Genomic DNA, 23,436 nt, shown 5'->3' on the forward strand with positions numbered 1-23,436 from the left:
CAGGTTTCTAAAACACTCTGGTGATCCCTCCGTCTCTTCTCTTTCTCCGTGCTTGTCTATGTCTGTCTATCCACATCTCTAGTTATATCTCTGCCTGGGCCTGCATGAAGCTCTTGACTTCTTGAGGACACTTCCAGTTCTATAAATATCTGATACCGCCACTTGTGTATAGGTTGTGCCTCAGGACCCTATACACACACACACACACACACACACACACACACAGGCAGACACAATCAGTTTAGTTTAAAGTTGTCCCATGGGGGTGCCTGAGTGGCTCAGTTGGTTAAGTATCTGCCTTCATCTCAGGCCATGATCCCTGGGTCCTGGGATTGAGCCCAAGCCCCACATCAGGCTCCCTGCTCAGCCGGGAGTCTGCATCTCCCTCCCTCTCTGCCCCTCCTCCCCCGGCTCCTACACACACACTCTCTCTCTTTCTCTCAAATAAATACATATATATTTTTTAAATATAAAGTTGTCCTGTGAAGAAGTAAGTGTCTTCTGTTTTTATTTATCACTCCACATTTGCTGATTTTCTTGGAGTGATTGGAGATTACAGTGCTTCCAATCCAATCTAATTTCATGAATATAGATAGATCCATGGCTTTTCTTCCACAAATATCCCAAATACTGCTGTTTCCCTCAGGTCATAAAATGTTTTATTCTCTTTTGATCAGCTTGTCACCAAAAGTCCAATGCATTTTGCTGAAAACTCACTTGTAATGATTCAGAAGTGGAATGCAGCCCTGATGTACTAAATCTTGAGAAAGGGTCATTCCATTTGCAAAACAATAGGGTAGGAAATAGAGGAAGGAGATTTTGGGAATTGTTTTATAATGGGTCGGAGAAAGGAACATTATGCAGAATGATTAATGCTAAATACCCATTCAGTTTGGATACAGAGTTTTGTCCTTATCAGATATATATTTCATAAAAAGTAAATTAGAGATTTGTAGGTCATTTGCTTTTGATCAAGCCACTTTTGTTCTTTGCCAGTGTCTTAACTTCCAGAACTCGCTTTTTACCAGGATGCGAAAATCAAAATAACTTGAAGAAAAGTCTCAAAATTCATCTTGGTCTACCCTCCCCATTTTGGTATAGTCGGTACCTTCCAGTGAGAACCTATTAGGAACATAGCTGTAATTGAATAAGATACCTCTTATCCTCAAGCAAGAAAACAGCATGAAGAACCAGGTGTTTCTCAGTGAGAGGGACTTTGAAAGAATCAGTTAGAGGACTTAGAGATTAGTTGGGTGGGTTGGGGAGGGTTCTGAGAACCAGAGCTTCAGCCTCGATTGGATTCTTCCAGAAAGGAGAGGCCAACCTACCAAAAGGTCTCTCAATACATCTGATCAACAAGGAGGGAGAATAGTATGGAGATCCTTCTGTAAATGGTAAAGAAGTCCACTCATTTTGCCTCAGGGAGGAGATATTCAGTACTTTTTGGATGACCTACGGCTTTGTTTTTGTGTGTGCTTAGACAAAATTTTGAAGTGGCTTTGCTTTGTCTCATTTATCATGGTCTCAGAGTAATTTTGTCTGGTGTTGGCCTTCTGTGAGATGGTTTAGGTGTAATAGACTCTCATGACCTAGCTGTGAGTTGCCAGGCTGGCTTCTGAATGTCAAGGGCAGCCTGTTTTTTTCTTTCTTAATACCTCCCCTCTGGTCTCTTCTCCAGCACAGCTGTCGGGCCTACTACCTTTTAATGACACGTTTCCAAGTTTTTATTACAAAATATTTTCTGTGTACAGAGAAAGCAAAGCTAATAGTATGATAAACATCAGGCATCCATCAAACAACTTAGGAAATAAAAGATTGTAGATGCAAGTATTTGAGCACTCTCTCAAATCCCAATTTCTCCTGGGAGGGAACTGCCATCTTGAAGTTGATAGTTATTGCTCTCAAGTACAAGGCATTTTCATTTTCTTTTTTAAAAAAAATATACATATGATATTTTATGGTCTCCCTCCCTTCCAGGAGATATGGAAGATCTAACTTTAGTACACATTTGTTGTCATTTTTTTTTTTTTTTTAAATTCTGAGGTTGTTTCAAGTAAGCACTAAAGCATCAAGTGACATAAACATGAAACAACCTCTACTTCATACAGGTCACAGGACATAACTTTATATAAGTACCGTTAAGCATTATAAATGAATTTTAATCATCACATCAAGTACTTTGTGCATTTGGAGTTCAGTGTCTTACAGTGACTTTGATCCCAGGGGCAATTTTTTGTTTCTACTTACCATGATGTTTGGAGGATTTTTCTTCTTCCCTCCACAGGTTCCACCAAACATTTTAACACTAACAGAACTGCCTCAATTGGAAATTCACATTTTATGCATTAACAGTCTATTTTAATTTCATGAAGCAGAGGTTTGCTTCCTCCTCGCAAGTAGAAAAAAAAAGGTGGGGGGGGCGGAGAGGAAAGCAGTATTGCCAAAAGAAGTGACCTGGTATATCCAGAGATAAAGATGTTGAATTAAACTTAACTTTCATTACCTTTTACTTTACATTTCCATAGAGCTTAAGCATTAATTAAATACACCAGGGTCTTCCTCCTTGCAGGGGAACATCTCCTCTCTGACAAGACTTGTCAACTGAGGGAATGTTTGGCACATTAGACCTGCCATTGAAAACACACTCCCTTTCCCCGAGAGCACAGCTGATGCGTTCTGACAGACGGACAGGCAGAGCCAGAACACAAGGAATTATCTCCATCTTGTCTCACCCTCGCTGTCAAACAAACCTTGGTGATGGGACTGAGCGTCTTTTGCGTTACTGCAGGTTTCCAAAGATAAGCACACTTACAACTGTATTACGTCTCTTGTCACCTGGTGCCACTTGGCACATCTCAAATAAAAGCAGGGACATTGTCATGGTCTTCTGGGTCCCCAATATACTTCCTCTTACATGGCAGGGACAGGAACCAAATATCGGGTGTCTTAGTCTGTTTGGGCTTCTGTAACAGAAATTGCATAAGCTGGGGGGCTTATAAACAAAGGGCACTTATTTCTCCTACTTCTGGAGGGCTGGGAAGTCCAAGATGACGGTACAGGTGGATTCCGTGTGTGCTGAGCGCCCTTTCCCTTGTTCCCAGACACCATTTTCTTGCTGCGTCCTCATGGGCCCAAGGGACAAGCTCGCTCTCTGGGGTCTGTTTTATAAGAACACCAATTCCATTCATGACCTCATCACCTCCCCAAGACCCCAGATCCAAATACCATCACCTTGAGTGTTAAGATTCGGCTGTACAAATTTGGGGGGGGGGGCGGCACAAACATTCAGACCACAACATCCGGTTCAACCGAAGTTGATGTTGAATGTTGAGTGCTTGGGATGTTAAGTCCACTGAGGCCCAGATACGTTCTCGGGGCCGGTCCAAAAGGTTGCTGGACCAGGTGCCCCAGGATTGGAAGGGAATGTTGGAGAAGCAAATTCCCCCAACATCCTTATCATCCCATCCTGACATGTGCCTTCTCCTGGCAGGGGAACACTTAAGAATCTGCCCTCAAGAGTATACATGCTGCACCACAGAAATGGAAGACAAGTTAAGCCAGCAAAGCAAACTCGAGTTTGAAAACCTCGTGGAGGAGACGAGCCATTTTGTACGCACCACATTCGTGTCCAGGCACAAGAAGTTCGACGGTAAGTGGGACGACTTCTGCTTCTCTCTCTGTTCTGGGGGTGCCTTCCTGAGACTCTCGGTCTTCTGGGAAAAACTTTTTTTTTTAATGTTGGATCTTTTCTTTCCTTCTTAAACATTTCTATAACTTGGTCTATATTTAGAAAAAGCATCAGCGTTCTTGACAACTTTTGTAGTAATATCTTAGAACAACCCGAGTTAACAAAGAACTGTTTTGAATTTGTGCTTTGCCTGTGAGATTTATTCTGAAAGATTTAGCTTAATTTTTCATGATTAGAGTGATTCTAATTCAGGTTTTGTCACATCATAGCTTGTCTTAATTTTTCATCTGGGGATTTTCTTTTAAAATAATTAAATGTCATTTAAAATTATTTGAAATATAACAACACTTTCAAGAAGACAGACTTGTTTTCAGTGCTGCTGACATGGACTCCTTTATTTCAGAGTTTGCTCCTCCAAGAATCTAGCCACATTTTACATTGCGGTGACAGTACGTTCTGAGTAAGGTTTAAATCCTCTATTGATTTCCTGATTATAAGCCATCAAGTTCCTTTCTATATTCTATCTGTTAAATAAACATTCTGTAGGAGAGAGCACAAAGAGTGAAAGTAATCATTGCTGGGGTTTCAGCATTGAATAGTCTCATCTGAACTTCAGAAAAAAACTTTTTTCAAAAGCAATCTGATTTTTATAAACTGATTTAATAATGACAGTGATAAAGTTGATATTCTCAGGTGGTTGTGTATGTAGTCTTTAGAGCTTTAAGAAAGGGATGCAATTCCTGTCGTTCGTTGTGAAGCGGACTTACCCATTGTGCTGACCTTTCCTTGCACCATAGGGTCACACTAAGTTGTCCTGGGCCAGGAGACCCGCCATCTTTTCCCTCATCCTTTCCAGTCAATGCATGGCAGAGCCCGTTAGAAAAGGCTGGCTGAAGTTTGGATTTTCCTTTTTCTATTCTCTGCAGCAGGCAAAATGTTCTGCTTCATTGCTGCTTTAAACTATTACAGTAACACCAATTTCTTTCACATCAGTCCTCTGAGTTTTGAGAGACAGATCTACCTGGTAGTGTTTTTAGTGCTTAAGGTGCTGTGACGTTTTCCGTGGAAGTCAGAGGGACTTTATCTTTTCTGCCCAGTGTCCCAACATCTGCACCTTCGTCCTCTGCCCCTTACTCTGTGTATCAACTTTATCTGTGGATGTGCATGAAAATAATTCCAGGTGAAGCTGTGAATGTTGTTCCCATGAATGAAACTAGGGAGTACTTAGTTGTTCCCCTTGATTGACAGATTACAAATCTGGTGACATCTAGGAGTCCCTGTAGGGGCTCTGTGTTGGAGGAAATGTAATGTATCACTTCAGATGGAGGCAAATTGAGACACCGTATGGTTTGTTACAGAAAGCAGGGAGAGTGATCTGGAGCGGTTGACTTTTACCTGTCTTTGGAAAATGATTCTCATGCCTTTATTAAGTCATACTCCAAAGTTGCAGTGAAATAATTCTAGGCAGCATTCATGGCACACGTGTTTATTTCCTTCAATAAAAATATTTCATGTAAGGTGGTTTTATGGGGAGTTGATCGATTTTTTTAAATGTGTAAAGCCATTTAAAAGGATGGAGCCAGATACTTGTATTCTCATCTCAATGGCTTTTAATATCTTTGAATTTAGAATCCTTGATCTCATCTAGTTGGTCTTACTAAAGAAACCTCTCTCCATCGTTCTCTGACTCTCTGTCTCTCTCTCCAGATGTGTTTTAAATTGTTTAAATGTACTTTGGGGCATTATGTCAATTGATTTGACAGGACATTGATTTTGTTAAGATTAGATCTGAAATGGGGGGGTGATGAATTCTTTTCCTCATACTGCATCTCACCGCATTAGGCCGGAATGGGAAAGAAGTTGAGTTTTAGTGTTTTGTTTGTTTTTGGTTTTGTTTGTTTGTTTGTTTGTTTGTTTTTACCCAAGGAAACTTTCAGCCAGCCTTATTTGTAAAACTCAACATGTGATCCTGGTGAGCTCGGCTTTTGAAGGGTTCAGTCTTTTACTAAATAAATAAATAAATAAATAAGAAACAATGTAAATAAACTCAAAGTTCCCATTATAAGTTCTTCTGTCTGTTTAGACAGTTTCTGGAAGGTCAGCCACACAGTTGTATGACTTACCATCTTATCCCATGAAGGCAATCCTGTTGAGTCACCTTTCAGGAACAGGAGTGCATTCACATGGCAACTGTCCATTTTTTCCCTTAACTTAAGAAAAAAAAAAAAGAAAGAAAACAGAAAAGAAAAAGGAAAAAAGAAAAAAAGAAAACAACAACAACAACAAAAAACCCAACAGACTTCCTCATTGATGAGTATCAGTTGGCATGGGCCCAGAACTATCTAGGATCAGTTGTGGAATGTTACCCTCTGAGTATGATTTTCCCAGATACAATCAGTGGTATTCTGAAAGACTTGGAGTTTATTTTTAGGAGCTTCCAGTCCATGAGTCATTTTGCATTCTTGCTGGGGTCTCTCCATCCAAAGTGTCCATTCTGCATTTCTGACTCTGGTCCCACTTTCTCAGGGATCTTGACTTATCATCTGGATTTTGCACGTTTTTGTTGGCTATATTATATATGTGACTGTTTTCCATGAGAAGGTGACCACTCCCTTGCCTATATTCATTAAGTACAAGAACAATTTTAGTTGCACCTGATAACATGTGATTCCGTCCAAACCATACCCAGAAGGCTACATTCAGTCACTCTTAGCCATTAGTCTACAGTTGTCACTTTCCTTATTGTACTAGAAATGTTTTGATTCCATTTAGCTTTTCATTTTGTGGCAGAGGTGACTCTTAAAACTTGAAACTCCAAAAATGTTAAGATAACATTCTGTGTATTGCCGTAATCTTTCCAGTTTTAATTAATATCTTTGGTAATATTTAGAAGAAACTCTGTATAAAATTATAACTATTCACTGGGTGCTCAGAAACTAAACCTGAGTTCGTATGAGTTCTTCTCCAGCTTTCCTAAATGGACAAGTTTGGCTTCATCCTCCCATTAGTCCTAAAATTTGTAGTTGAGAGGCCATAAATTGAAAAAATGTATGTCTAATCTCAATTGCAGACATTCTCATTCTTTGGCAGAGAATTTTCTTATACCTGAGTAGCTTTTTCTTTTTAAACATAGGATTGAAATGTTATGTATGTATGTATGTATGTAAAGTAATAGTTTCTGTTCTTGGCACTGATACTTTTCTAAGTGTCTCACAAGGTTTTGGCTAGTTGGGTTTTTTTTTTTGTTTTTTTGGTTTTTTGGTTTTTTTTGTTTTCTTCTTTCCCCTCTTCTTTCTCTGGTCAAATTTCTGCCTCTGGCTCACATTATCTAACCCTATAAGCCCATCCCCCTGCTGGCGGGGTCTTGCCTACAAAGATTCCCTCAGAACTGTACGGGTTGTACTCAATTTGCTCTATAGCAAAGCCCAGAATTTTGTCACACCCCCAGGGTGACATCACAAGGACCATCCAGAAACACCTGGCCGAATGATCACAGCATTACACCTTTACTTCTCACGTGTCTCACCTCTGCCAAACACCCAGACAGCCAGACGTGTGCAAAACAAATAAGTAACTCATATACAAATATAAAAAAAGGGAGTGACATCTCTGTGCACCCACTCATTTCCCCAATACTGTTGTGTGTAGTGACCCTCTGACCCGGTCAAATTTGTGTGTAAAACTCAACCTCTCTCATGCTTCTAAATGGCTCATGTGTTAGGATTCTAGGAAAATACACAACAACCAAACACTCTGGTAATAGTAATAGTAATACTAGGGTAACACCTGGCCATGTTCCTCACCCCTTGCAGATGTTCAGCTATGGACCAAAGTGAACCACAGAGCAGAGTCGCAGAGCTACACAGTGGGAGACTCAGCATTATCCATCCTAGGCTGAGCCTTCCTGAATCGTCAGCCCCAGGACCCTTTAAACTATCCCGTGCTTTCCAGCCCCCAAATGTGCTAAGATTTCACCAAGGGCAGCATCTACTCATATGTTTCTTATGCCTGTCCAGTCCCAGTGCTCGTGGGGAGGATGTGATGCTGTCTTTCAGAGACAAGTGGAAAGGGACTTTTTTTTTTAAAGCTTAACAAACAAAATTACCCACCTAAATATAGTCTTGCTCCCAAGGAACCTGGGGCCTAGAGAGGGCAAATCACTTGCCAAGTTTCCACCAAGAAGAATGAAACCAAGACTGTAGCCCAATACTCTTGACTTACGTCAGACTTATAAATAGTAATGTGATAGGAACTTGACATTTGCTTGAAATTCTAACTAAGCTTTTATTTGTTTCAAGTGGGTGCTGGCTCAGAATTATTGATATTCCTTTAACAAGGCAATGATGTTATTGGTGGGTAAAGAATGTACCTATGTTTTTGGAAAAGGCAGGAATAGTATTCATTTGAGTGTTGACCCTTGGTTAAAGGGGAATGAACGTTTTGTGCAAAAATGTTATTGAATCAATTAAGCCATGTTATTTATTCTTATCTCTTATCTTATCTTTTAGCTTCTGTCTTAATATGGGTATTCTCTAGGAATCTATATGGAATATGGATTTTTCAGAGACTGGAAAATTTAGTTGAAGGGATATTTTATTTTGCTTATTTTTTTTCTTCAGATTTATTTGAGCTGAAATTTATCACATTTGAAGCTCGATATGTTTTTTTATTTGTTTAGTTTGTTCTTCTTGGTCTTATTATTTTACTTTCCTTCCTGGTTTTTATTTATGCAATTTAATGATATACATTTGTCCAGAGATTTTTGGCAGCAAGTACATTTTTAAAAGCAAAAAAAAAAAAAAAAAAAAAAAAAATTGAGCAGTAATTTCCATCTTTCTGAAGAACTTATTCTGTAGTAACACTCAGAATTCTCATTTTACTGAATGTGGGAATAACATATACACAGCGACATAATATTTTTATGCTGAAAATCTGCTTATGTTTTCTTTTTAAATATCATTTCTTGTCTATATACTGTGGAGATGACAATAATATAGTGATATCTGTAAAATATGGTCTAATTTTCCTAGAGAAAACACTTACTCGAAAAGGATGAACCACTAAGTAGTTTTCCATATGGTAGTAGAATCTCCTGTATTTCCTATCACATGGGTGGGTGTGTATGTGTACGTGTGTGTGTGTGTGTGTTTGATTTCCGTTTGGAAACATTTGTTCAGAATGTTCTATATAGAAGATACTTAACCAGGGGTGTAGTAGATAAAAGACAGCTAATAATGACAAAAACATGTTCACAGTCTGTCATGAAGTTTACCTTATCTTGTTGGGGGAGATGTGCCTCTAAAACCAACAGTAAAGAAGTCAGGATTGGCTCTATCATATGGTAGAAATCTATTGGAGACAGAAAGGAGGGAATAGAGTGTTGTATTTAGAGGTGTCAGAAAAGACTTTTGGAAGAGGGGACGTCCAGGGCCCTTAAAGAATGACTTGATTTGGGACGCCTGGGTGGCTCAGTTGGTTGAGCAGCTGCCTTCGGCTCAGGTCATGATCCCAGCATCCTGGGATCGAGTCCCACATCGGGCTCCTTGCCCCACAGGGAGCCTGCTTCTCCCTCTGACTCTGCCTGCCACTCTGCCTGTGCTCGCTCTTGCTCTCTCTCTTTCTCTCTCTGACAAATAAATAAAACCTTTAAAAAAAAAAAAAAAGAATGACTTGATTGTATTAGTTAAAGAGAGGGCAGGAGGAGACAGATTCTGTGTGTATGTCCTCAGAGTCCTTGGGATATGTCTTAAACATATTTACTATTAATGTTTTGCCACACTGTTCATTTACTGACATTTAGTGTGGATCTGTTATGTAGATATTCTATAGAAATGTACCAGTCCTGAATCAGTCTTCTATTGTTTTGTAAGAAACAACAACAAAATTTCAGGGCATAAACAAGAAGCACTTATTTTTCTGTAGCGTATCTTCGGATTGTCAGGAGTTTGGCTCTTCTTGTCTATGCCCTATTCAGGTTGGCTCTAAACTATGATTCGGTCTGGTCCATTCTAGATTTCCCTCTTTTTTTGGAGGCAGCTGTCCATCTTGGTCATCTTCTTCTCATTGTGGAGTTTAGACACTAAAGTTCGTAAGTGGAGGCACGATGCCCCTAACCTCCTAACCTAGAATGGGCACGCTCTCTTCCTAGGTTCTGTTGGCCAAAGCACATCTCCTGGTTATTCCCAATATCAGTGGAGAAGGGAGGAGATGACTTCATGGAAGTGAAGGTTGGGGAAGGAGTGAATACTTCTATGTCCTAACCACCATAGTTCTCAACTGACTCCTGCTATTCTTAAAACAATATTGTGTGTTCCACATTGGGTGGTTTGTTCCCTGTTGTTTTGGTGGATTCTCTAGGAATTCAAGAGGGATAAGTATTTTCTAAACAAAGCACACTCATATACCTCTTATACCACTAACTTCCATGTCCCAGCTCAGCAACAAATGCACACAAAACCACACACAGACTCACGTACCACTTCCATGATGTTATTCAACAATAAGCAGGTGTGATATATGTTTCTTAAGCTACTAGTACCCTTGTTCACTGTACAGAATAACAAGCTAACTATAATTCATAAGGGTTATCACATTAATCCTCTTACAAAGTAATTAGCTGAGCACCTCCTTTAATTTTGCTAGGCCACCACCTCTATGACATGTATTTTATCCGAAGGACACACCTCTGGTAATCACAGTGTGCGAATTGGGTTTTAGAAATTGGAAACTGTCATACTATCACTGGAAAGTAATCTGCCAATTTTCCCAAAGGGCAGGCTTTTCCAAAAATAAGAATCAGCTCTCCAGGGATTTCATCTGAGGCAGAACTAGTGAACAGATTTACAAATCATAAATGCCTTGCTTCTGCACAATGTTGGAATAGATGGTCCATGCTAGGGGTCCTTTAAATGCAATGCAAGAAGAACTCAAATCCTTGTACAAGTGAAATTTGTCTTCCTTTCTCCCTCCTTCCCTTCCCTTTCTCGCCAACACCCCACTTTTCTCCCTTCCTTCTGGAATTCCCTTCATTTTTTTTTTTTTCTTTTTTGTATTCTGCTCTTTGGACAGATCATTCAAAGCTAATGAAGCACACTGCTGATACACAGCCTCGTGTCCTCTGTGATGGACTACCAATCTTTTTTCTAATTCTTAGACCCCTACCACACCCCTCAAAGTAACTTAAAACACATTATGGTCCCAGTGTAGTTGTAATATTATCATCTTATTATCACCAATTCCCTTGCAGGGTGGCTTTGCCGAGCAGCTGTTTCACAGACAAGCCAATTTCTTTTAAGTATTGCTCTATCAGATGCTGAAACCAGCCCTACCAGAAGGGTTCTTGGTCATGAATGTTAATGAGCAGACAAGTATCTGCTCTCTGACAGGGGCTCACTAATCCTTTGAGTAAGTATGGGTAAATTATAGGAGAAATTTTATTTCACTTAAATTGATCTGCCACTGAATAGAGAAAACTGATTTTCTTATTTTAATGAAAATCAAGAAAAATATTTAATGGTGGTGTAAATTAGAGCTCAGTGGAAACATTTCTGTCTTCAAACCTGAGAGCACTCAGCTCAGTGTAGACGGTTGGACTGCATGGTGTGCGTAATGACAATGGAAAATTCATTATCTCTAGTTAAGGGTGATGTGCGGTGGGAAGCAGTATGAGTCACTCACTCTAACTGGGATTTTGTATCAAGATTCTTAACTTTCCTTCATCATAGGGAATTGAAATAAACGTGTGTGTTTCTCCTCTGCTGAGACAACACAGTTTGCCTTTTTCAGACAAATAACAGGGTAAATGTATAAGAAGCATTTATGTGCTTTGAGAGTTCTAAGATTTAGAAGAAAATGATTCAGGTGAAAATCTGAAATGACATACCCTGTCCTGATGGGAGTCCCTGAGGTAGGCACATGGAGCAGGAAAAGTGAGAATGCTTGAAGTCGGTCGATGAGTCCATGAGGGTTTATTATAATATACCCATTTATGTATGGTTTCTACATTTCTATAACAAAAAGGTTTTTTAAAAGGAGATAACTGATTTGAGCATATACAGGATGGAAGATGTTTAGTTTGTGAATCCATTCTGGATACACAACAATGTCAACAGATACTGTCTCTCTCATGCCTGGTGTATTTCATAATAGTAAATTGCACAGAATGTACCATTTTCAAATCACAAAGATGGACAGAACTTATGGGGATTTTAACTCAGACCGAGACTACTTATCTCCTGCTTCTACCCAGCATTTTATTGTTCATTGGCTAGAAATGGCATTTTTAGTTTACCCACACGAGTGGGCTTGTTAACAAACCTATTACGTGTGATTCAAAACGTTGAACTCTTGTATAGAAGATACAGCAGCACCATGACAAGCAGGCTGTTCCTACACAAAATTTGGCAAGATTCAGAAGAAAATGTAAAATGTAAAATTTTAAGTACATTATAAATAACATTTCTCAGTAGTTACCCGGTGATTTTTAGTTGAATGACAACACCTACGTGAGCTTGGCATTTTAGCAAATTAAAAGGGAAAGACAGCTTTGCCTAAGCAATTAATTCCACAGGGTTCCAAGTATTCCACTGGGTAGGAAGAGAACACTGAGCCAAATGTGGAGGTAGAGTCAGGAACCAACTAAGCCTGCAGAGTTCACAGCGCTCGGAGAAATTTTAAGAAATCACTCAATGTGGCTTCAGAATTTTCCATTTATTATTCTTTCAGAAGGTTTGTTATATTCATTAAATGGACAAATGTTATTTTGGGGATAACTATATATAGTAGTACATGATCTTCATGCTGTTTCCTCCTCACCTAGTGTTTTAATTGAATTCAAACAACTTGAAAATGAAAAGCAAACTTTGAAGTAAGATAACAGGGGATCTGGCCTCCAAGGCCTTGCCGTGTTTGAAGAAATTGTCGTTCTCCGCATATTTTTTTTTAATTTCTGAAGATTTCTTTGCGTATTTTTTCCTCTTTGAGGAACCACGCTATGGTCATTATAGCCTTTGGTTTCCCCAACCCTTCTGTCTCCTTCTCAGTGCTAATGTAATTGACAACCTGGTCATTTTTACTTATTTAGTGTTTTCTTTTTTTTTTTTTTTTAAAGAAGTATGATCAATTGCCTGTTCCCTGTTGAAGTCTGAGCTCTCTAAGTATGGGGATTAGGTCTCCTATTTCTATTTTATCTTCCTTTGCTTGACTTACTATGGAACATATTTTACAGTGCTGTTGAACTACAGCACTGGCCCCCACAGACCCAAGGGCACACACTGGTCACGTGAATTACTTTGGTTTCAGTAATAAATACGACAGAAGAAAATGGGAAGCTTTGCATTCTAGTTCTCTATTAACTCTTAGGGTCCATAACCCTGAAAGTCATATTTGATTTCAGAAGCATTTATTTCAGTGGATTAAATGGACCTAATTTCAGATGCCTAGAGCAAAGATGGTCTTTATGTAGGGCACAGATGGAAATCCTTACTTCCGAAAGCAGGGTGAGTGTGTTCTTCTCTGTCACACACACACACCATACACACGTGGACAGAGAAGAATACACTCATCCTGCTTTTTGATGAGTGTGTGTGCACACGCATGAACATGGGGTGGTCTAGATGCACCTGAGTCACCCTGGATAGGTTCCTGGGTTTGCACACTGGAAGTTTTGATGCTTTGGTCTGGATGGGACTCAGAATTATTTAGCTTAAGGCCCCCCACATTTCTGCAACAGTCTTTCAGTGTCCTGGTTTCAGTGGACTTGAGAGGTCAATTATCAGGATATAATATAGGGCGCCAAAAGATGACAGAGGTCTTTGCTCTATCACATTAAATATCGGGGTCAGTTTAAAATCCCCACTGTGTTAGACAGGATTAAAGTACCAATTACTCATCAAACTATGTGTTTTACACATTAAGCAAGCCTCTTTTTTCACTATGATTTTGACAGTGAATTAATGCTCAAGATCCAAAATTCATTTGATCTTTTGCAGATCAATATTAGACTTTGTTTGAATTTTTCACCAATCTGTTTTCTCTTTTATTTTCTAGTTCGTAGGATCTGAAATATTTATTTTTCACAATCTAGAAAATGCATTTTAATTTCTTCATGTCTTTTTTATTTTTATTTTTTTATTTTTTGCTTGGATGATGTTTTTGAAGTCACATAGCTTTTTAAATAGCCTTTTTTAGTAGCATTTTCTGAATTTAAATTAATGTATGCTTTTTGTAGAAAACTTGAATAGCTTAACTTTAAAGTTTTAAAGGATTTAAAGTTTCTTTAAATTTATGTCTGTGAGGGTTGGGGGGAAGGAGGAAAACGAACCTGGTATGTCAGGATACTGAAGTAAAAATGTAATAATAACCAGTATATGGCTTCTCATGAAAACCTATTCAAATAACTTATGAAAAATAAATTGAAATGTTTAATTTCTATGTTTCATAGTTCATAAATACAAAATGAAAAGTAGAAACCACATCTCTGTAAGAGGAAGTGGATTTTCTATTATCTGGGGAGAGTATCCCCCCTACCCCCATACTTCATAATATTTTGTCAATACAACTTTGGACTAATTTTCCTGTGATTGAGTTGATGGTCTTGATTTAGAGGTCAGTAGAAGCCCTTTCAAATTAGGACAACATAGAGCTAAAGATTTATGTGATGCAATAAACCATGGTTTATATTAAGGAATAGGTCAAGGGAGTACTTAAAATGAATCCTCTCACAAAGAGATTTATGGAAAATAGAGAATGAAGGAAAAACAGCATGAACAATTTTAACGCCCTTCTTGAACAATAGTTCACAGTTCTACCCATGGCCCAGTTATCATTAGGTCAGCCAGACATGCTCTCTCTCTCTGTTGTGCCCGAACATTTCAGGAAGAGAAATGGCCTCTGAGGCTATTGTCAGGTCTGGAACTTTCCAAGACTCCCTACAAACCAGGGACTAGCCCTCAGGCACAACCTGTCCTTAGTTTGAAGTTTTCACTAGTCTCTAGTGTGTAAAACTCGATTGTATTCTGCAGTTAGAAGAGTTGTGGAGCCAATTTTAATTAATATTAGAGTCTGTTTTTAAATTGCTAAATACATTCCCCCCCAATTTAGGCACTTTTTAAAAAAACATTTAAGTTTGTTTTTCTCTTGGGTGTTTCTAAATCAAAAGCATCTCTTTTTTTTTCCCCCATGTAGATTCTAGATTCTAGGTGCCTAATGCAGTGAATGTATTGTCTCCATTCACTCACACATTCCCCATATTTGGGGAAAGGCCTACTTTGCTTATATATCATGCCAAGTTCTATTCAAAACAAACAAACAGAAAAGCCAGGTCAACAGCTCAGGCCTTGGAGTCAGAAACTAGGTTTCAAATGCAGAATTTAAAGTTTATTAACAAAGTGACCTGAGAAGGTTCTCGAACTCTTGGGGCTTCATGTTCTCTCTTTTTGAAATGAGTGTAATAATTGTAGTTTTAAAAATGTACAGAAGAAGCCCAACATGTGTCCGACAAAAAAGTGAGGATTTCATTTAGGATGGTTGTGTCCATCCTTATCTGCAAGTGCTTCCGTGCTTGTCCCTAAGAAGGTGACAGCCCACAGAGTCACTCAGGTGAGAGCATAACGAACTGTAATACTGATTGGTGCCATGAGCGAAAACATAGATAAAATATTAGAGAAGGAATGAAATGATTTTATGATAAGAGGACCAGGAGTGACTTTGTAAAAAGACAGAATGAAAACTGTCTTCAAAGTTACGAAGGAATTGGACATTACTCGGGAAGGACGTGGACACGTGGCTAAAAGGCATAGCTGTGGGGAATCGAGAGCGACACAGTTGTGGAATGAAGGATGTATATGAATAAAAGAAGAGTAGAACCAGTAGTTGGTCCTTGAGAACCAGTAGTTAACAGTGTGGAAAATTCAGTCTGTTCTCTGAAAATCAGTGGGTGCTCTTACGTCTTTCATTTAAATAATTGAATTTACTCTTGATTTTGAAGTTACGTAGACAAAAGGTAGACTTTCTGTTGAACACCAACTAACAAAGATTCCTCTGTGGGGTTGGTTCCGTTTAATTGACGACTGACAGCAGGTGTGTGGATTAGAGGACAAAATGCAGTCAGTCGATTCCTTATTTTCTTTAACGTGTGTATCTGTATAATAATATTTTTAAATGGTAAACTTCCAGGCATCTGTGACTGAGTATTATTCATGTATGGTCTGTGTGTAAGAATTCTTTACCTTAAGGGCTGCTAAATGTTATTTCCATGGTGATTTGTGAGGAATAGTATTTTAGGCATCAACTCATCTAATTGTGCTTTTCAGGTTACTCACTACAGTGAATATGTCTTACTCTTATCATCACAATAATTGTTAGATGGTTCATCTGATAATGAAAAATGAACATTTGGAGCACCTGGGTGGCTCACTGGGTTAAAGCCTCTGCCTTTGGCTCAGGTCATGGTCCCAGGGTCCTGGAATTGAGTCCCGCATCAGGCTTTCTGCTCAGCAGGGAGCCTGCTTCCCTTCCTCTCTCTGCCTGATTGTCATCTCTGTCTGTTAAATAAAAAGGAAATAAAATCTTAAAAAAAAAAAAGAAAATGAACATGAGTTTGATACCTTCCACAAGGTCCTGCCATACCCACGCCTCCTCATATGAAGTTAGTTGTTTTGCTGAAATTTTTTCACGATAATGTTTGTTCACAGTTTCAAAATCAGATTTGTATTTGAAACTATTAAATTTCACATTACATTATATCTGATAAAATTCAGTTCCTTTCAAATACCTTGCATAAAGATTCCCCCAGTAAAACCACACACAAATATATAGGACAAGGACCCTGCTATAAATATTTCCATCCACAACCAAGGTGGACACGTAACTGTTGATCATTGCCCACTTCATGCAATGATCTGAATGTTCTCAGTAGCAATTTAGCACACAACGTACTGTGTAGATCTTTGGGGATGGGTGAATACAAACATTTTCATGGACTCCAAGTCTTCATGTCATTGAGAATTTCTGCCTCTAGAGCTCTGTTAAGAAGTCTATATTATGTAAAGATATGCATATTTACTTACTGTACATTTATGCAGTGTTTATTAAGTAGCTATTGATTTTTTTTTTGTGGTTGCTTCTTAGCAGTCTTACACTCTCATTTTAAATGTGTAATTCTTTTTTTTTTTTTTTAAGATTTTTTAATTTATTTGACACAGAGAGAAAGATCACAAGTAGGCAGAGAGGCAGGTAGCGAGAGAAGCAAGCTCCCTGCTAAGCAGAGAGCTAGATGCGGGACTCGATCCCAGGACCCTGAGGTCATGACCTAAGCCATCCAGGCATCCCTAAAATGTGTAATTCTTAAGGCAGCTAACATCTCCAGTGTTCCAGTTACTGGGCAGGGAGCCCTCCACAGTAGCAACTCCTTCTCTTAGCTTGTTGCCCGTGGTGAATGAAAGATGCATCCCTGGTGACTCATGGTATTTCTTCATGCTCAGGTTCACCAACTGTGGTTAATAGGAACCAAGTTCATTTATGTGAAGTATGAAGATGCCAAGACTTTAAGAGCCTTTAGAATAAACTTCACCTGGGCATCACCCGCATGCCTAAGTGGGTTTTTTGCCAATAAGTAATGTTCCCTTACTACCCAGTTTGCCCAGACAATGCGGGAGAGTACAGCAGTCTTCCGACAAGGGGTCTTCATTAAGGGGGTCTTTGTTCCATGAATCCAGTTCTGCTCTGTTCCATTCCTCACCTAAAACAAACAAATGAAAACACACAAACAAAAACAAAACAAACAAACAAAAAAAACAACATTTTGAGAGCCATCAGATTTAGGTGAAATTGAGCAATACAGTTAAAAAAAAGAAAAAAAATCAACAGTGGATCTTCCTTCCTTGGGAAAACGTTCCTCATTACCCAGCATAGCATGGTGATTTTGTGGTGGCCTCATAAAAGCTACCTTAGTGACAAAGCAGAAAGGTCAGCTGTTTATCTTCTTGCTAATGTGAAACCATAAATGTGGCTTTGTTCTCTGCTCTGCATCATCTTCATTTTAGAACCTCTTTCTTCTGTATTTGAACATCAATTGAGAAGCATGTCATTGCAGTCAAATATCTTAACCTTACATGCAATGTCTCTTTAAAATAAATAATATAATGAAATAAATGAAGCCTCCGTAACCTTTAGAGAGGCTAATTAACTGAAGGCCTCTCATGATGACTAATGGCATTTTTTTCCTACATAAAAATCGCTTGTCATCTAAACAAACATTAGTGCATGTAATAAACCATATTGCCAGATAGCTAGCATTTCGGATTAAATGAAAAAACCTTTATTTTAACAAGGTGATAAGAGACCAAGGTGAAAGACTATAATTAATTTCTTCCATGGGAAGAAGAGGGTCTGAGGCAATAAAGCATATTTTTTTAAAAAAAGCATTGAGGAAAAAAAAGGGAAAGATGTGTCTTTGAAAAATATTTTTAAAGGAACCCAAACCACATGTATTTTAATAATCACACATTAGGGCATATCACAGACCACATCGTTACAGGGTTGCTGTTTTTGTTCTTTTGTTTGTTTGTTTTTTTTAACTACAGTTCTTACATTTCCAATATTGTTTTCTGTGTTCCGCAGGAAAAGAAAACCAGGCAGGATCCTGTATTCCGCTTTATAGTTGCCATTAGCTAATAGCGCCGGTATGGAGAAGCCGTGCCAAGTGCACAAGAGCTGAAAGGTTTTCGTTTGGAGTATTTGTTTGCAAAACAAGCGCAGGCTAATGGAGGATCATTTGTAGAAAGCTCAGCCATGCTGGGTGCTCATTAGATAACTTCGAGAGAGATTCTCTGGTTCGCTCTCCCCTACCCCCTGTTGTAGACACTTGTATGTGTTTCAATTAAAAATCTCCATTTACTTCCAGCTGGCAGGGTTAGCATCCATTCTACCAGCAGAGAGCAAAGGTCACAGCCTCCTGCGTGAAGACACATTTAAAAAAAAAAAAAAAAAAAAGATGCCATTTGCCTTCCTTGGGTAGGTGCCTTTGAGCCACTCAGGGCAGGCTGGGGGAGAAGATTCCAAAGGGTCCCAGGGTCCGGGGTCTTGCACCTTGTTTACCGATGTCGCTTTGGTAGCTGTTGGTCCAGATGCTGTGACTGCTGTTGCTCTGTGGATTGGGACTCAGCAGCAGCTGTTGTTCTTTGCTGGAGCGTGTTTCTGAAATTCCAAATTTAATAGTCTGAGACCCAGTCACTGAAAGCTATGCTGAAAGTTAATTTGCTGAATCCAAGTTTATTTTCCTATCTCCACCGTGGTTGGTGATAGAGCCTTTCGCCTATGATGCACAATAAAATGAGGGAAGGGCGCCTTGGTTGCCCTTCCCCGGGCTGGTGAGGCAGAACAGGGAGCGGTGGCAGCATCCGGGGCTGGGCATCCAGCTGTCCTCGAACTGTTGCACATCAAGATCCAGGCTCTGCCGCTCTCCACCCGCACAGGGTTTGGTGACGGCACAGACTTCAGTTTCTCATCCCCAGTGCTCAGAATAATACATCCTGCCTTGCAGCGTGTGCACATGAGATAAAGTGCATAGAACACCTCCTATAGAATGCCTGGCACATAGGTAGATTTTACTATTTTTAGCACGCTGGCCATATCCCTTTTATGAGGGTTTTTCTGATAAAGGAAAAGGTTCTGCGTTTCCTTGCCTCACTTCTGAACATGGAATTAATTTTCTCGCTCCAAAAAGATGAAAATTCCTAGACATTCAAATAATTCTACCTCCTGTTTACTGGGTAGTACTCTTGGACTATTGTAAGCACTTTCGTAAGGATTTGGTACGTGCTGTCCCATTTTTAGCCTTCACAACCATCCTGTGAGGTAGGGGATATTGTTAATCCTGCTGTTTTATAGTTGAGGATGTTCTTGCTTGAAGACGTAAGTAATTTGCTGAGTTCACGTTGCTAGTCAAAGACAGAGCTGGGCTTGATTCCAGCCTACACCCTGTACCAAGCTGTACTTTCTCCCACAAGAAGAGCAGATCGATTTACCTTGAAATGAAGTATTCAAGCTCTGCTTCTGACAGAAATTTTCTATGTTAAGAATGGAAAGCTCTGGGGGCGCCTGGGTGGCTCAGTGGGTTAAAACTTCTGCCTTCGGCTCAGGTCATGATCTCAGGGTTCTGGGATCGAGCCCTGAATTGGGCTCTCTTCTCAGTGGGGAGCCTGCTTCCCCCTGTCTTTCTGCCTGCCTCTCTGCCTACTTGTGATCTCTGTCTGTGAAATAAAATCTTAAAAAAAAAAAAAAAAAAGGAAAGTTCTGGTAAACATTTTGTGAAAAACTCTACACTTTGACATGCTCACTTGGACAAGCTTGGTCCATGGTATCCAATGGACCTAAGCTTGACGTGCCCAACCACGATAGACCAAGTTAGAACTTTGCGCTTTTGCAAAGCTAACACGCAACTCTACAAACAGGGCAGTGCCCGCCCTGGGGATTCAGGGCCACGTGATCTGTGAAGCCACCAGAGCCACAACTGACAGAGTGCAGAGGTAGGATCCCCGTTTAAAAGTGAGTCAGAGCTCACATGGGAAGTTTGGCATATGACAATCATTCTGAAGACAGGATCTCAGACACAAGAACAAGAAAGGGAGAACTGGTGCCAAAGATTCCAACACAAACAGTAACAAGTACGATGTTAGAGTCTAGAAAGTCTGAGTCCTTCATTGCTCGTGTCAAAAAGCACCCCTGTCTTACAGCTGGAAGATGTGGGGAGCCATAAATAGATTCTGCTGGCAGCAAAGGCATGCTTTGTCTCTTAGGAAAGCTTTAAAACCCCAATAGTGTGGACTGATTGGTGTTACCAGAGTTCTATTCAATAGCATACCACATGTTTTAATGCAAATTATGTTACATATTTTATACTTTAGCTCATGAAGAAAATGTCACGGTTCACGATAATGTCACTATTTAAAATAAAGATAAAATAGTTAAATGTTCTAAAGATTCTATAAAATGTAAAAAAAAAAAATACCCTTGATTTCGCTAATACTTCTTTTTTTCCCCCTTATTCCTAGTAAATAGTCCTGTAAACTTTCTGTGAACTCTGATTTTGCTTTAAATGCAAACGTGCTGTATTTATAGCATGGGGACCCTGAGAAAGAGAGATGGAGGGAAACACACTTACACAGAGGTGGACAGAGCAATTTGGTCATATGTGGTGGTAATAGTGTTTTATTTGGGGGAATGAAACTAGCCTCTGGGATCAGGGATGGGGAGAAGACTTTTCAATGTATATCCTTTTAGTGCCTTTTGAATGTTTGATCATATATATGTGCATTACCTATTCAAAACTGTTTTTAAGAACAACCCAGTGCAGCTCTGCTCAAGAAGAGCATTAATATTCAAATTTAGTTCTTAACAAGATGTTAGAGGCAGCCTGTGAATCTTTTGTTTTCCTACATCCTACTCTCGATTTAAAAGTAACCCTGTTCATGTCAGAGTCAATGATAAAACACTTCTAAGTTCAATGAAACATGTTTTTTCCTCTTCTGAAGAACACTTTTTACCTTCCTAGAAGTGAATGACTTTGACATTTGGATGTTGTACTGTTTCTTTTTTAAGCATGTTTTGTCATATGAATTAATTCCAGGAAAAGGCCAATTCAGTGTTTTAAGATTTTGCATAACCAAGTAAGGTGTTAACCAGGAGCTCTGTCTTGGGACTTGCTCATTCCCCACACTCCTTATTAATATCCTAAGTCTGTTTCTTAACTCTCTACTGTTGTTTTGAACATTTCAAATTGCCCTACTTTTCCTGTGCTATTTCAAATGTGAACTTTCAAGATTTCCTTGATCTGAGACCTAGGAAAGGCACATGAGATAAACGTCACATCACAATGTAGTATTTTTGTCAGTTGATTTTCCTTTTTCAACTTGGCCAAAATGTTTAATTCATTGTCATTCTCTTGAATGTCTCTTTCCTTATATTTGTTTTTTGTTTTGTTTTGTTTTTCCTTCTCCCTCTCAAATGTCCCTAATCTCCAAGACCACGTGCAGGACCTCAGCGCCATTTTCTTCCCTTGATCGGTGTCTCCATTTCTTTTCTCCACCTTCCTTCTCTCTGTTGTCAGTGGGAAGGAGCGACACTCAGGGTAACATTCTGCAATTTGAGACTTCAATTATATACCTGCTCCACTCTGGCAGGCGTCGTCCCTCTGCAATTTTGGAAATGAAAAGCGTGTGGGGAAAACTCTGAAAGAATTATAATGGCTCCTGGTTCATTGCTTATGGGGTGGCGTTTTAACAAGAAGCTTCCTCGGGGATCAATGAATACAGATCCTTTGAATTAACAAATTTAAACTTCTCATTCAACTCTTTGCCTTTCTCCCATATTGGTGAGCATTTTGATCTTGTCTTCATGAGGAAATGTCTATTTTATTGATTTTTTCAGGCCATCGCTACTTGATTGGGCTTTGAAAAGCATACTGATGTTTCTTTTTATCTGGGGACCCTGAGAATATTTATAAATATAGACTCATTAAAAACACATCTGGTCAGGGTAGTTGTTTCAATGATTGGAGAGAAAAGAGAAAAAAACAAACAAATAATGAGAGTGAGTTCCCTTCTGAAGATAGATGGCCTCATGGCTGACCAAGAACTAGAGCTGACAGAAGCAGACCTCCCACCTGGCATAAAGCAGTGCCATCTGCATTTGAGAGATGGAGAGGCAGAGATGAGTTGGAAAGTTTTACCTCTCCAAGTAATAATGGAATCATGTTTTAGGCCACTGAGCTGCAAAAGCACTTACTGCCTGAATATTGTTCAGTAGCTTATGGGAGATATGTTTCTATGTCTTATTCTTTCAAAGTTAAGTCCTCCAACCTTGTATTAATTAAATGTGTTGTATATTCTTAATCCTTTTTATAGAAACTCAGCAATTTTCAGGATAAAGACAAATGAGTTTTGTCTCTATTAATAAAAAGTGATAATGCCCGACTGGGGCATTTCTGGAAAGCTTTTATTAATTTATCACACTTATGGACCCCCTCCTACTGATCGGATAAACATTAAGATGAGTTTCACAAAATAAATAAGCTAGTTGTCACATTGAAGAGAGTTTTGTTAACAGTTATCTACAATAACAGTACCATTTGTGCCGTAATAGACATGTTAAGCAGGATTTGGAAGCAAGAAGATGGAGAGACTGCTTTCATTGGTTGAGTCAGAGAAATCGTTAGAAACGCTGATGGGGCTATGTGGAATTTTAGCATAGAGACAGGAGTTTATTAGATAAAGAAGATGTTAACAACTATTTAAGTAGAGAAAGATGAGAGAAAATATGCAATATTTCAAAAATATTTTTGACGTCCAGGACTTTTTGTGAGAAATACACTTAGACTGTTGTTGAGCTAAAAAATCAAAGTGGACAATATTGGACTATATAAGCCCTGAGATTTCTTTACTGATATAAAAAAATTTCATGATTCCATATGATTTTACTGTTTCATAAACACTGGGGTTCTGTTTTCACCTAAAAATGCTGATCTGCTCTGGAAAACAGCATGGAGGTTCCTCAAAATGTTGAAAATAGAACTGCCCTATGACCCAGCAATTGCACTACTGGGTATTTACCCTAAAGATACAAACGTAGTGATCCAAAGGGGCACGTGCACCTGAATGTTTATAGCAGCAATGTCCACAATGGCCAAACTATGGAAAGAACCTAGATGTCCATCAACAGATGAATGGATCAAGAAGATGTGGTATATATAC

At 39.1% G+C, this 23,436-nt stretch overlaps 1 protein-coding gene across 2 annotated transcripts in view; it reads left to right on the top strand.

Annotated features, from left to right (window-relative positions):
• Window positions 1–23,436, top strand: part of GPC6 (glypican 6) — a 1,099,176-nt gene that overhangs the window by 289,319 nt on the left and 786,421 nt on the right. For both annotated transcript variants that reach the window (XM_059378364.1, XM_059378365.1), the window contains exon 2: window positions 3,491–3,649. In XM_059378364.1, the coding sequence (XP_059234347.1) occupies window positions 3,491–3,649 (159 nt within the window). The remainder of the gene's footprint in view (window positions 1–3,490; window positions 3,650–23,436) is intronic.

Source organism: Mustela nigripes, chromosome 15 (genome assembly GCF_022355385.1).
Source record: "Mustela nigripes isolate SB6536 chromosome 15, MUSNIG.SB6536, whole genome shotgun sequence".
NCBI classification, from domain to species: Eukaryota; Metazoa; Chordata; class Mammalia; order Carnivora; family Mustelidae; genus Mustela; species Mustela nigripes.